The sequence below is a fragment of the Alnus glutinosa genome, chromosome 9, assembly GCF_958979055.1.
Source record: "Alnus glutinosa chromosome 9, dhAlnGlut1.1, whole genome shotgun sequence".
NCBI lineage: Eukaryota > Viridiplantae > Streptophyta > Magnoliopsida > Fagales > Betulaceae > Alnus > Alnus glutinosa.
Genome location: NC_084894.1, coordinates 6,107,373 through 6,121,208, shown reverse-complemented (window position 1 = coordinate 6,121,208; position 13,836 = coordinate 6,107,373). Strand labels below are relative to the sequence as shown.

The following is a 13,836-nucleotide window of genomic DNA, read 5'->3' as shown; positions in this document are numbered from 1 at the left end:
GTGCCTTAAATTCCAATGAAAAGATGCCAGTCTTAATCCAATATTACTCCACACATTTTCTTCATGTGCCCTTCTAAGAGCGAGTTCAGACAAATTTTCTCTTGTTCATGATGCATACAAAAAGAGGAGACAAACGTTTCTGTCATGGTGGAATATTATTGCTTGTAATCACTGTTTATCATTTATTTATTTATTATTATTATTATGATGATGATGTTAATTGAAAGAAAAAATGTATCCAATAATATAATAGTACTGGAGGAAGCAGTACCAAAATTTGGATGCTCTACTTTTCTATTGTCAAGGAAAAAGCGAAAGCTCTGTATCTGCCTATTTGCTCTACATATTCAGTGCACCTAAAAATGATCACGCCTTGAACGAGGCTATATGCTTCAGTACTATCTGTTTAGTGGAATTACAGTGCTAGCAGACTCTTTATTTCAATGTCATTTGTTTTTTAACATGCGGTAAATGGGGGGTACAACTTTTATTATAATTTTTTTTTTATTATTTTTCAAAAATTAACGTGATACTTAAGCACTAAAAAAATGGAGGCGATCATTCCCTAACGGCTACCTTCAGGCAGCCCAAAGGCGTGGCTCGACCACTACTTTTTATTTATTTTTTTCTTTTTGGTTTATTGTAAGTGGCATGTGTCACAATATAATCGGTGATAATGTGACACATGCATTAATGGATTCCATCAACATTTCTATTGGAAATGACCTTTTTTTTTTTTTTTTTTTTTGGCTTATCTCAAGGAGTGTTAAGTCACTTTTTAAACTACGATGAACAATTAATTTGTCACAATCTCGAACCATATGGACCAAATTAACAATTTTTTCTTATGCTCCGTTTGTTTCAACGTAAAATGGTTTCCGTCGTAAAATGGTTTCAGGGAAGTCATTTTTCTGGAAAATATTTTTCGCCGAAAGCATTTTTCGGTGTTTGGCGCGTACAGAAAATTACAAATATTTTTTATATTTTCATTCAAACATATTAACCTATAAAAATTAATTTTTATTCAAAACATATAAATATTAATATAAAATAATATAAAAATCATCGATAACGAGATTCCGTCACTGACCGACAAGATTCTGATCATTTTTACTTGATTTCGGTTAATACAGTCAAAATTCAAGATAATGGCCGGAATCCGGACAGTTTTGTCGGAATCTGGCCTCTCTGGCCAGAGCCGGCTGGGATCCGGCCAGAGCAGGCCGGCTCTCTGGCCAGACCGGCCGGATCCCGGCGATCTGGCCAGACCGACCGGATCCCGGCCAGATCCGGCTGGTCTGGCCAGAGAGCCGGCCGGCTCTGGCCAGAGAGGCCGGCCGGATCCCGGCGATCTGGTCGGATCTGGCCAGACCGACCGGATTCCGGCCATCTGGCCAGATCCGGCCAGATCTCCAGAATCCGGCCGGACTGGCCAGATCCGGCCAGATCGCCGGAATCCGGCCGGTCTGCCCAGATCCGGCCAGATCGCCGGAATCCGGCCAGATTGGTTGCCGGAATCTGGGTTGACCGGATTCCGGCGAAGGTGGCCGGATTCCGTCGCCAGATTCCGACGACATTATCCGGATGTTGTCGGAATTTGATACGGGCAAAATTTCGATGGTGGTCGGCTGCTTAAACGTGAAGGTCGACTGCGTTGTTTAAAATAAATCGACCGCGTTAGACGTCTTCGGAAAATGATTTACGCTTTTAAAAAGCGTAAATCATTTTCCGAAATTTACTAAGCATTTTTGGTCAAACAGAAATCATTTTCTAGTTGACTATTATTTTCGCCCCTACCAGACACCGGAAAATACCGAAATCATTTTCCAGAAATCATTTTACGCCGAAACAAACGGAGCATTAGTCTCGTACCAATTGACATGATAGTTTATGTGACACTTATTACGTTAACCACTAAAATATAGGCTCTCAGTTGATAGTCTATACGACAATTACTAAATTTACAAACTAATGTAATAATACTCTATATGACACTTATTACGTTAATCACTAAATTGTGAACTATAATGTAAAAATCAATGTGGCACTTATTTCTATAAAATTCAAACAGTTATTTGAATTGTCCAAAAACAAACAGGAATTTGATTTCTAGACAACACTATAACAACAAGTGCACAATACCCTCTCACATGGGGTGAACCCCAGTGTGTAGAGTCCATTCCATATGAAAGGGTGTTGTGCACTTGTTGTGGTGGTATTGTAAATTTATCATTTTCCAAACAAAAGGATACCTAGTAGAAAAAGCAAGCGGCCGCCAACGTGAAAAATGTGACACTTAATTCTTGCATGTTTTCGTAAGAGCTTCCATCTCATCATCATCCTAGTACAAGCTAGGATGGCCTTGGTCGAGTATCTGGCCCACGTCAAAATATGACTTGACATGATCTTGAATGGCTGCTGCCGTCCATGTGGAAAGCAGGAGTTTTTTTTTTCTTCTTCTCACTATCCGGTGCATGATATGACATATGGACCACATGGTGTGATATTGCGAAAAAAAGTAATAGTCACAGTGATTAAAAACCAATTTGGCGAAGGTCTTAATTGGGGTTGTTCTTCATTTTTTCCGATACAGGTTCGGAGGTCAGTCGGCCGCCATGGGAATTTTCTCATTGCTCTCGGCTGCTGCAAGAAGGTATGAGAAAAGTTCTAATATCTTGCATGCCCACATGTTTAGGAAACAGTCATTTCTCCAAAACTTAAACAATATGTTTAGGGAAAAGTAAAGGAAATGTCATTGGATTCTATTTTTGTTTGTAATTTATTTATTTATTTTTTTTGGGACATTTTATGCATTACTTTGCATGTGCTGTAACATTAGCATATATCGTGTGAGAATGTCACAGGATAGAAGGAAAAGTGGCACTAATCACCGGTGGAGCTAGTGGCATCGGCGAGTCAACGGCAAGACTGTTCTCGAAGCATGGAGCAAAAGTTGTGATTGCAGATATCCAAGATGACTTGGGTCACTCTGTATGCAAGGATCTAAACTCTCAATCCACGTCCTTCGTCCATTGCGATGTCACCAAGGAAAAAGACGTGGAAAACGCCGTTAACCTTGCCGTTTCCAAGTTTGGAAAACTGGACATTATGTTCAACAACGCCGGCATCGCCGGAGTAGCCAAAACCGACATCCGTGAAATTACCAAGGCTGAATTTGAGCAAGTCATTGGCATAAACCTCGTGGGTGTCTTCCTTGGCACCAAACACGCCGCTTGAGTGATGATCCCAGCTCGCCATGGCAGCATAATTACAACTGCTAGTGTGTGCTCAACTGTAGGAGGCACTGCATCGCATGGCTACACGAGCTCGAAGCATGGCGTGGTGGGATTGATGAGAAACACCGCTGTGGAGCTCGGACAGTTTGGCATTCGTGTGAATTGTGTGTCACCGTACGCAGTTCCCACGCCATTGGCAAAAGATTTCTTTAAGCTGGACGATGATGGAATTCATCGTGTTTATTCCAACCTTAAAGGTACAGTTCTCGAGGCAGAGGACGTGGCTAAAGCTGTTCTTTATCTTGGAAGTGATGAGTCGAATTACGTGAGTGGGCATAATCTTTTTGTAGATGGGGGCTTCACTATTGTAAATCCAGGCTTTTCAATGTATGCTTAATTCTAATAAATTAAATGAGATCGATTGAGCAGTTTATTTGATTTTAGATTATTTTACTAAAGGATCGTCAAATGCTCTCGGTCTATTTGTTTTAATCCAGAGAGTTAAGATTTAAATTACTCACATTCAAATATGCTCATGAATATGGGATACTGTTGACTGCTATGATCGATTAATGTAGTTTTGTATAATGGTGGACTCTTGGACCCATTCTCTCAAAATCCATTCTCTCAAAATCATTGAAGCCAAAACAGCCAGATTGAACTCCACTGATATGAAGTATGTATTTCCATAATGTTTCCCATCTCTTAGTTACTACTAGGTACTCCTTGGCACTTTCAAACTTTCAAGGCAAGAAATAAACCCCTGATGAACGACTCCCAATCAATTCCTCAATTTTGGCAGAAATCCGGCCATAATCAAATTAAGGCTTAGGAAACATCACTCTTTCTCAAACGATCACAAATCCATCTTATGCTCAAAAATAGTATATTAATCTTAGGGTTTAAAACAAAGGGTGTGCTACATACATACTATTTGACCCGATCATGCATGGGAAATAAGAGTGAAAGAGCAGGTTAGTGGCCAGTTATTTTGTAAGGAGGAAATTTATCAGTCTTAATCAAATATTAATCACAAAAACATCCATTATTTTATTTCAATGCCCTTTTAAAATCTTAATCCATCAAGGAAGGAAAAATAAGCAAAAATTGAGCAGACAATCTCAGGAATTAATTAGTTCCAACCCTCCATTCAATGATGTACTATATTGGTATAGTTCCCGGTATGGTGATATTTCTGCTCCTAATTAGCTTTCTGAGTGGCTCGGCTCGGTCCTTCGATGGATCGGGTCCTCGATAGCTTGGGTGGGTCCTCCTATGGCTCGAGTCAGTCCTCCAGGGAACTTGCAAAACAACAAAGACTCGTCGGGGGTTGGCCGACAATCCTTCCTCCAATGCTTAAATCATGCAAGTTGTAGGTGAGAGCTCAAAAAAAAGAAAAATTCCCCCCCAATACCTGGGCGAGTCATGTATTTATTGGCGTGTTAGATTGAGTGGGGATACTTTGCTGGAACAATACCTCCCAGATTTTTTGGGATTTTTGACCATCACGGTATGGGATGAACAATGATTCGGTACGATGTGCACAGTAACTTGGCATAGTGTTCAGACAAGACCTTAACTACTAAACCTTCATACTTGTCAGGCCATGTGTACTTTGTACTGCGAGTCTTGTTGATCGAATCGCTCTCTACTTTGAACAGCGCACACACCTAAATGTGAGTGCCCGATCAGTTCATCTCCAGTCTGGTCAGGCTTCTTGTACCTAGTCGGGTACAACTTGATCCTGGTCCAACTTAGGCATGGGGAATGATAATTCCCCATCTCTCCTTGAGCTGGTCGAAGTAAGATTTATTCCCAACATACTATTAGTCCAATATTATAGCTTAAGTACTATTAGTCCACACATTTTCTTCATGTGCCCTTCTAAGAGCAAGTTCAGACAAATTTTCTCTTTGTTCTTGCATACAAAAAGAGGAGACAAACGCTTATGTCATGGTGGAATATTGCTTATAATCACTGTTTATCATTTTTTATTATAGTTATTATTAGGGAAAAATATAATTTAGCTCTCCAAATTATTACCATTTCTTCGGATGGCCCATAAACTACTAAGACTTGCACTTTGACCCTCCAAACAACCAAAACCTTTGAAAAATGCCAACTTTTAGCGAAATATCCTCATAATACACATGCCACACGTCATTTTTCAATTAAAAATTAAAAAAATATTGCGATCAAGCGGAGGATGTACCGCTTCTTTCCGGCATTGTCGTTGGACGATGCACGCTTGAAACTCGACGAACTCATTCCCGCCTCTCCGAATGCGGACAGGACTAATTTCTTATCTTTCGATGTCTATGATATTGATCTTTCCAAGATTTTGAATGATTCAAATATGAATCGGAACTCGCCGAACCGGGCTATAAAATCGGTCATCACAACATTGCAAACGGACGGTGACCTGAGGGGTGTCCTGAAGATCGGGTCACGGTTGGGAAATAAAGCCACCCCAAACACCCACCTTTTTTAAAAAAATAAAAATAAAAATAAGAAATAAAGTTTTAGTTTATTTATTAATTTATTTTTTGAATTTTTATTAAAAAATGACACGTGACAGGGGTATTATGAGGATATCTGTAAAAATGAATATTTTTCAAAGATTTTGATAGTTTGAGGGGTCAGAGTGCAAACCTTAATAGTTTGAGAGGCCATCTGAAAAAAGAGTGATAGTTTAAAGACTATATTGTATTTTTTTCCTTATTATTATGATGATGATGATGTTTTTTTGAAAGAAAAAATCTATCAAATAATATGATAGTGGAGGGAGCAGTACCAAAATCTGGATTCTCTACTTTTCTATTGTCGAGGATAAAGCAAATGGTCTCTATCTACTTATCTGGTCTACATAAATATATTCAGTACACCAAAAAAGATCACGCCATGTTATAAAATTCTTGTGGTACACTGAATATGTAGAGCGATCAACGGATATAACTTTTATTATGAGTTATTTTACAAATTGACGTGATACTTAACTACTAAAAAAATAAAGTCGATCATTCCCAAACAGCTACCTTCAGGCTCCCCAAAGGTGTGGCTTCACCACTTTTTTTTTGAAGTGACGTATGTTACAATATGATTGGTGATAATGTGACACATGCATTAATGGATTCCATCAACATTTCTAACGGCAATGGCCCTTTTTTTTGTTCTTTGTTGTTTATCTCAAGGAATGTTAAGTCACTTTTTAAATTGCGATGAGCGATTAGTTTGTCACAACTTCAAACTGTATGAACCAAATTAACAATTTTTCCTTAGTTTCGTACAAATTGACTTGATAGTTTATGTGACACTTATTACGTTAGCCACTAAAATATAGGCTCACAACTGATAGTATATATGACAATTATTATATTTACAAACTAACGTAATAATGCTCTATATGACACTTATTACGTTAATCACAAAATTGTAAACTATAATGTAAAAGGCAATGTGATGCTTATTTCTATAAAATCAGACGATTACTTGAATTTGCCCAAATACAAAAATACATAGTAGAAAAAGCAACCGGCCGGCCAACATGAAAAATGTGACACTTATTTCTTACATGTTTTCGCAAGAGCTTCCATCTCATCATCATCCTCGTACAAGCTACGATGGTGATTGGTGGCCTTGGTCGTGCTTCTGGCCCTCGTCAACATATGACTTTACATGATCTTGAATGGCCGCTGCCGTCCATGTGGAAAGCAGTAATTTTTTTTTACTCACTATTCGGTGCTTGATATGACACATGTTGTGACATTGCGTCTATAAAAAGTTATAATGAGAGTGATTAAAAACCAATTTGGAGGTCTTAATTGGGGTTGTTCTTCATTTTTTCCGATACAGGTTCGGAGATCAGTCGGCCGCCATGGGAAGTTTCTCATTGCTCTCGGCTGCTGCAAGAAGGTATGAGAAAAGTTCTAATATCTTGCCTGCCCACATGCATTTCATGGCAGCAAATTTGTGAAACAAGAATTACATTAAGTAAATAAATGGAAAAATAATCGATTATTGCGCTCAATTGCATGCATACAGAAAAAGATCATATGTAGTTGTAATTGTAATTGTATAGAGACTCTGTAAAACAAATTGACAAAATCTGGACAGATCAATGATGATACGATAACCTGGCCGACAAGGAAAAAGCTTTAGGAAACAGTCATTTCTCCATAACTTAAACAATATGTTTAGGGACATTCTATGCATTACTTTGCATGTGCTGTAACATTAGCATATATCATGTGAGAATGTCACAGGCTAGAAGGAAAAGTAGCACTAATCACCGGTGGGGCTAGTGGCATCGGCGAGTCAACGGCAAGACTCTTCTCAAAGCATGGAGCAAAAGTTGTGATTGCAGATATCCAAGATGACTTGGGTCATTCTGTATGCAAAGATCTGAACTTTCAATCCACGTCCTTCGTCCATTGTGATGTCACCAAGGAAAAAGATGTGGAAAACGCCGTTAACCTTGCCGTTTCCAAGTTCGGAAAACTGGACATTATGTTCAACAACGCTGGCATTGGCGGAGTAGCCAAAACCGACATCCGTGAAATTACCAAGGCTGAATTTGAGCAAGTCATTGGCGTAAACCTCGTGGGTGTCTTCCTCGGCACCAAACATGCCGCCCGTGTGATGATCCCAGCTCGCCAGGGTAGCATAATTACAACTGCTAGCACGGCCTCGACTGTAGGAGGTTCTACACCACATGGCTACACGAGCTCGAAACATGGTGTGGTGGGATTGATGAGAAACACCGCTGTAGAGCTCGGACAGTTTGGCATTCGTGTAAATTGTGTGTCGCCGCATTTGGTTGCCACGCCGTTAACAAAAGATTTCTATAAGCTGGACGATGATGGAATTCATCGTGTTTATTCCAACCTTAAAGGTACGGTTCTCAAGGTAGAGGATGTGGCTGAGGCTGTTCTTTATCTTGGAAGTGATGAGTCGAAGTACGTGAGTGGGCATAATCTTTTTGTAGATGGGGGCTTCACCATTGTAAATCCAGGCTTTTCAATGTATGCTTAATTCTAATAAATTAAATGAGATCGATTGAGCAGTTTATTTGATTTGAGATTATTTTACTAAAGGATCGTCAAATGCTCTCAGTCTATTTGTCTTGATCCAGAGAGTTAAGATTTAAATTACTCAGTCAAATGCTCATGAATATGGGATACTGTTGACTGCTATGATTAATGTAGTTTTGTATGACGGTGGACTCTTGGACCCCCATCGGTTAGAGGCCGACCAGCTAGATTAAACTAAAACCCATTCTCTCAAAATCATTGAAGCCAAAACAGCTAGATTGAACTCCACTGATCAATATGAACTATGATGGAGGTTAGGCATCACTACTAGCTCTTAATCTTGCTATATGCACTACTAATTTTGAAATGGGAGGAAAGTAAAAGAGACATAGTTAGTACTAATGGGCCTAAAAAATGAAGTTTAACATAGTATCAAAGCAGAGGTCTTGAGTTCGAACCCAGTCTTTTTCATTTACCTCCCATTTCAATTAAATATTTCTCGTGTTGGGCCTCAGGAGTTTGAATCCACACTTAATTGAGCGGGAGTGTTAAATTTTGATTAAATGATTAAATTTATCTATTCTTATCAACTTAAACTTTTGGGATAAATGGTAATTTAACATTAAACAGTACGTTAAAAAGCTGTTAAAGAAAACTTATTGAATCACCCTATGAATTCTGAATCTTTATCAAATTACTACTTGATTTTTATTTTTATCCTTCTTGCTCATTGAAGTTGTTCTCGTTAAATCAATTATTGCGCTCAATTGCAGGCATAAAATGATATTTGTGTATATTGGGACAAGAGTTAAAATCACTCAAGAGACAAGAGTTACAAGATAATAAATTAGATTTATTATTGTTAATGTAAAAGTACTATAAGAGACTTGTAACGTTTAGACTATTTTCTCTATAAATAGAGTCTTGTATACAATAAAATAAATCAAGAAAAGATGTAACAAATAAAAAGCTTTGATGTATAGACGTAGATTATAGGTCGAATCAACCATCTTAATTTTATGTCTCTCTTTCTTCCTCTCAACTCTTTTATATATTATCTTTTCTTACGGTGTAGATCGGTCACTTGGGTTTTCAATTTCATCTAACACGGCTTCACGCTCCACCGTTCGATCAATTACTTTTTTATGCAACTCATACCATTGACAGATCGGCAGGTACTTTTCTTGACTCAGAACAACAATCCAAAATCAATTGTGAAGCAACATGTCACGTGAAAAATGTATAATTCATAAGTAAATGACAAGTCTCGTGAAATCAATAATAGATGATAGTGATGTACGTTTACTGTAAATTTTAAAAGAAACCAACTTTCGTGATAAATGTGTGACCACTACTATTAGGGCACGGTACTAGTGACAACAAATTCCGTCTATATAAGTATGTTACTTTGAAGGAGAGATTAAAAGGCAATTTGATTAAGGTACTTGGGGTTCATCTTTTATATTCATTTTTTTTTTCCCGGTGGAGCTAGGTTCGGAGATCAGTCGGCCGGCCATGGGAAGTGTCTCCTTAGTCTCGGCTGCTGCAAGAAGGTGAGAGAAAAGTTCTAATATATATATCTTGCACGCCCACATGATTTCATGGCAGCAAATTTGTGAAATCATAATTATATTAAGTAAATAAATGGACAAAATTAAACAGTATGTTAAAAAGTTAAACAAAATTATTGAATCACTCTATGAATTTTGATTTTGTTGTGCAACAAATTTAGTAAACCTTCATTTTTTTTTTTCAATATAAACTCCAACACATTATATATTTATTCTATTCTGTACTTCAATAAGATTAATTTTCAATGATTTTTTTTTTTTATTGCTTTTTATCACCATGGTTTTCTTCCCCTCAAATGGATCCAAACAAGCAAACCAAACCAATAAAATGGATCCAAATACCCAAACCCTGAAAATCCACACTAGTGTCGAAGCTCGTATTTGGCCTTGTTCTTGAGATCAACATCCATGGTGATAGCATATGTCGAAGGTCGAAGGAAATGTCATTGGAATCCCACAAGGATAAAATGGGTAGAATTAGGTCAAATTAGTCACGTGCCACGCACGTGACCAGTTTTCCGTCCAAGAAGACAGAATCTCCAAAGGGAGTGTCTACTTCTTATTAAATTGGTAATTTAGATGACCATATCATATGAGTTGTCAATATCATATGAGTTGTCAGTTTATAGTGCCACATCACAAATGCTTGTTAATTTAGGGACTAAATAATATTTAACCCTAAACTATTTTTCTTTTTTGCTTTTTTGGACATTTCATGCAATGCTTTTTGTGTGTATATATATATATATCGTGTGAAAATGTCACAGGCTAGAAGGAAAAGTAGCACTAATCACCGGTGGGGCTAGCGGCATTGGTGAGTCAACAGCAAGACTTTTCTCGAAGCATGGAGCAAAAGTTGTGATTGCAGATATCCAAGATGACTTGGGTCACTCTGTATGCAAAGATCTAAACTCTCAATCCACGTCCTTCGTCCATTGTGATGTTACCAAGGAAAAAGATGTGGAAAACGCCGTTAACCTTTCTGTTTCCAAATTCGGAAAGCTGGACATTATGTTCAACAACGCTGGCATCGCTGGAGTAGCCAAAACGAACATCCTTGAAATTACCAAGGCTGAATTTGAGCAAGTCGTTGGCATAAACCTCGTGGGTGTCTTCCTCGGCACCAAACACGCCGCTCGAGTGATGATCCCAGCTCGCCATGGCAGCATAATTACAACTGCTAGTGTGTGCTCAACTGTAGGAGGCTCTGCATCGCATGGCTACACGAGCTCGAAGCATGGCGTGGTGGGATTGATGAGAAACACCGCTGTGGAGCTCGGACAGTTTGGCATTCGTGTGAATTGTGTATCACCGTACGTAGTTCCCACGCCATTAGCAAAAGATTTCTTTAGGCTGGACGATGATGGAATTCATCGTGTTTATTCCAACCTTAAAGGTACAGTTCTCAAGGCAGAGGACGTGGCTAAAGCTGTTCTTTATCTTGGAAGTGATGAGTCGAATTACGTGAGTGGGCATAATCTTTTTGTAGATGGGGGTTTCACCATTGTAAATCCAGGCTTTTCAATGTATGCTTAATTCTAATAAATTAAATGAGATCGATTTAGCAGTTTTATTTGATTTTAGATTATTTTACTAAAGGATCGTCAAATGCTCTCGGTCTATTTGTTTTAATGCAGAGAGTTAAGATTTAAATTACTCACAGTCAAATATGCTCATGAATATGGGATACTGTTGACTGCTATGATCGATTAATGTAGTTTTGTATAATGGTGGACTCTTGGACCCCCATCGGTTAGAGGCCGACCAGCTAGATTGAACTAAACCCATTCTCTCAAAATCATTGAAGCCAAAACAGCCAGATTACACTCCACTGATATGAAGTATGTGTTTCCATAATGTTTCCCATCTCTTAGTTACTACTACGTACTCCTTGGCACTTTCAAACTTTCAAGGCAAGAAATAAACCCCTGATGAACGACTCCCAATCAATTCCTCAATTTTGGCAGAAATCCGGCCATAATCAATTTAAGGCGTAGGAAACATCACTCTTTCTCAAACGATCACAAATCCATCTTATCCTCAAAATTAGTATATTAATCTTAGGATTTAAAACAAAGGGTGTACTACATACATACTATTTGACCCGATCATGCATGGGAAATAAGAGAGAAAGAGCAGGTTAGTGGCCAGTTATTTTGTAAGGAGGAAATTTATCAGTCTTAATCAAATATTAATCACAAAAACATCCATTATTTTATTTCAATGCCCTTTTAAAATCTTAATCCATCAAGGAAGGAAAAATAAGCAAAAATTGAGCAGACAATCTCAGGAATTAATTAGTTCCAACCCTTCATTCAATGATGTACTATGTTGGTATAGTTCCCGGTATGGTGATATTTCTGCTCCTAATTAGCTTTCTGAGTGGCTCAGCTCGGTCCTTCGATGGATCGGGTCCTCGATAGCTTGGGTGGGTCCTCCTATGGCTCGAGTCAGTCCTCCAGGGAACTTGCAAAACAACAAAGACTCGTCGGGGGTTGGCCGACAATCCTTCCTCCAATGCTTAAATCATGCAAGTTGTAGGTGAGAGCTCAAAAAAAAAGAAAAATTCCCCCCCAATACCTGGGGGAGTCATGTATTTATTGGCGTGTTAGAATGAGTGGGGATACTTTGCTGGAACAATACGTCCCAGATTTTTTGGGATTTCTGACCATCACGGTATGGGATGAACAATGATTCGGTACGATGTGCACAGTAACTTGGCATAGTGTTTAGACAAGACCTTAACTACTAAACCTTCATATTTGTCAGGCCATGTGTACTTTGTACTGCGAGTCTTGTTGATCGGATCGCTCTCTACTTTGAACAGCGCACACACCTAAATGTGAGTGCCCGATCAGTTCATCTCCAGTCTGGTCAGGCTTCTTATGCCTAGTCAGGTACAACTTGATCCTGGTCCAACTTAGGCATGGGGAATGATAATTCCCCATCTCTCCTTGAGCTGGTTGGAGTAAGATTTATTCCCAACATACTATTAGTCCAATATTATAGCTTAAGTACTATTAGTCCACACATTTTCTTCATGTGCCCTTCTAAGAGCAAGTTCAGACAAATTTTCTCTTTGTTCTTGCATACAAAAAGAGGAGACAAACGCTTATGTCATGGTGGAATATTGCTTATAATTACTGTTTATCATTTTTTATTATAGTTATTATTAGGGAAAAATATAATTTAGCTCTCCAAATTATTACCATTTCTTTGGATGGCCCATAAACTACTAAGACTTGCACTTTGACCCTCCAAACAACCAAAACCTTTGAAAAATCCCAACTTTTAGCGAAATATCCTCATAATACACATGCCACACGTCATTTTTCAATTAAAAATTAAAAAAATATTGCGATCAAACGGAGGATGTACCGCTTCTTTCCGGCATTGTCGTTGGACGATGCACGCCTGAAACTCGACGAACTCATTCCCGCCTCTCCGAATGCGGATATGACTAATTTCTTATCTTTCGATGTCTATGATATTGATCTTTCCAAGATTATGAATGATTCCAATATGAATCGGAACTCGCCGAACCGGGCTATAAAATCGGTCATCACAACATTGCAAACGGACGGTGACCTGAGGAGTGTCCTGAAGATTGGGTCACGGTTGGGAAATAAAGCCACCCCAAACACCCACCTTTTTTTAAAAAATAAAAATAAGAAATAAGAAATAAAGTTTTAGTTTATTTATTAATTTATTTTTTGAATTTTAATTAAAAAATGACACGTGACAGGGGTATTATGAGGATATCTGTAAAAATGAATATTTTTCAAAGATTTTGATAGTTTGAAGGGTCAGAGTGCAAACCTTAATAGTTTGAGATGCCATTTGAAAAAAGAGTGATAGTTTAAGGACTATATTGTATTTTTTCCTTATTATTATGATGATGATGATGTTTTTTTGAAAGAAAAAATCTATCAAATAATATGATAGTGGAGGGAGCAGTACCAAAATCTGGATTCTCTACTTTTCTATTGTCAAGGATAA

At 38.2% G+C, this 13,836-nt stretch overlaps 2 protein-coding genes and 1 pseudogene across 2 annotated transcripts; all 3 read left to right on the top strand.

Annotated features, from left to right (window-relative positions):
* The first annotated feature begins 2,538 nt into the window (after positions 1–2,538).
* Positions 2,539–3,659, top strand: LOC133878599 (borneol dehydrogenase, mitochondrial-like; annotated as a pseudogene).
* Positions 3,660–6,864: 3,205 nt separating this feature from the next.
* Positions 6,865–8,313, top strand: LOC133878595 (borneol dehydrogenase, mitochondrial-like). Its single transcript, XM_062317163.1, has 3 exons — positions 6,865–6,993; positions 7,089–7,148; positions 7,499–8,313. Exons 2-3 carry the CDS (start codon positions 7,111–7,113, stop codon positions 8,265–8,267), a joined length of 807 nt encoding a protein of 268 aa, XP_062173147.1. The 5' UTR covers positions 6,865–6,993; positions 7,089–7,110; the 3' UTR covers positions 8,268–8,313.
* Positions 8,314–9,697: 1,384 nt separating this feature from the next.
* LOC133878596 (borneol dehydrogenase, mitochondrial-like) lies at positions 9,698–11,410 on the top strand. Its single transcript, XM_062317164.1, has 2 exons — positions 9,698–9,819; positions 10,605–11,410. The coding sequence occupies exons 1-2, from the start codon at positions 9,782–9,784 to the stop codon at positions 11,371–11,373; spliced, it is 807 nt and encodes a 268-aa protein (XP_062173148.1). The 5' UTR covers positions 9,698–9,781; the 3' UTR covers positions 11,374–11,410.
* Positions 11,411–13,836: the final 2,426 nt, after the last annotated feature.

Bases quoted from the DNA above. Each gene is read 5' to 3' on its own strand.
- LOC133878595 (XM_062317163.1), top strand. From the start codon at position 7,111: ATGGGAAGTTTCTCATTGCTCTCGGCTGCTGCAAGAAG. The intron at 7,149-7,498 runs GTATGAGAAAAG...AGAATGTCACAG, and splicing joins CTCTCGGCTGCTGCAAGAAG to GCTAGAAGGAAAAGTAGCAC.
- LOC133878596 (XM_062317164.1), top strand. From the start codon at position 9,782: ATGGGAAGTGTCTCCTTAGTCTCGGCTGCTGCAAGAAG. The intron at 9,820-10,604 runs GTGAGAGAAAAG...AAAATGTCACAG, and splicing joins GTCTCGGCTGCTGCAAGAAG to GCTAGAAGGAAAAGTAGCAC.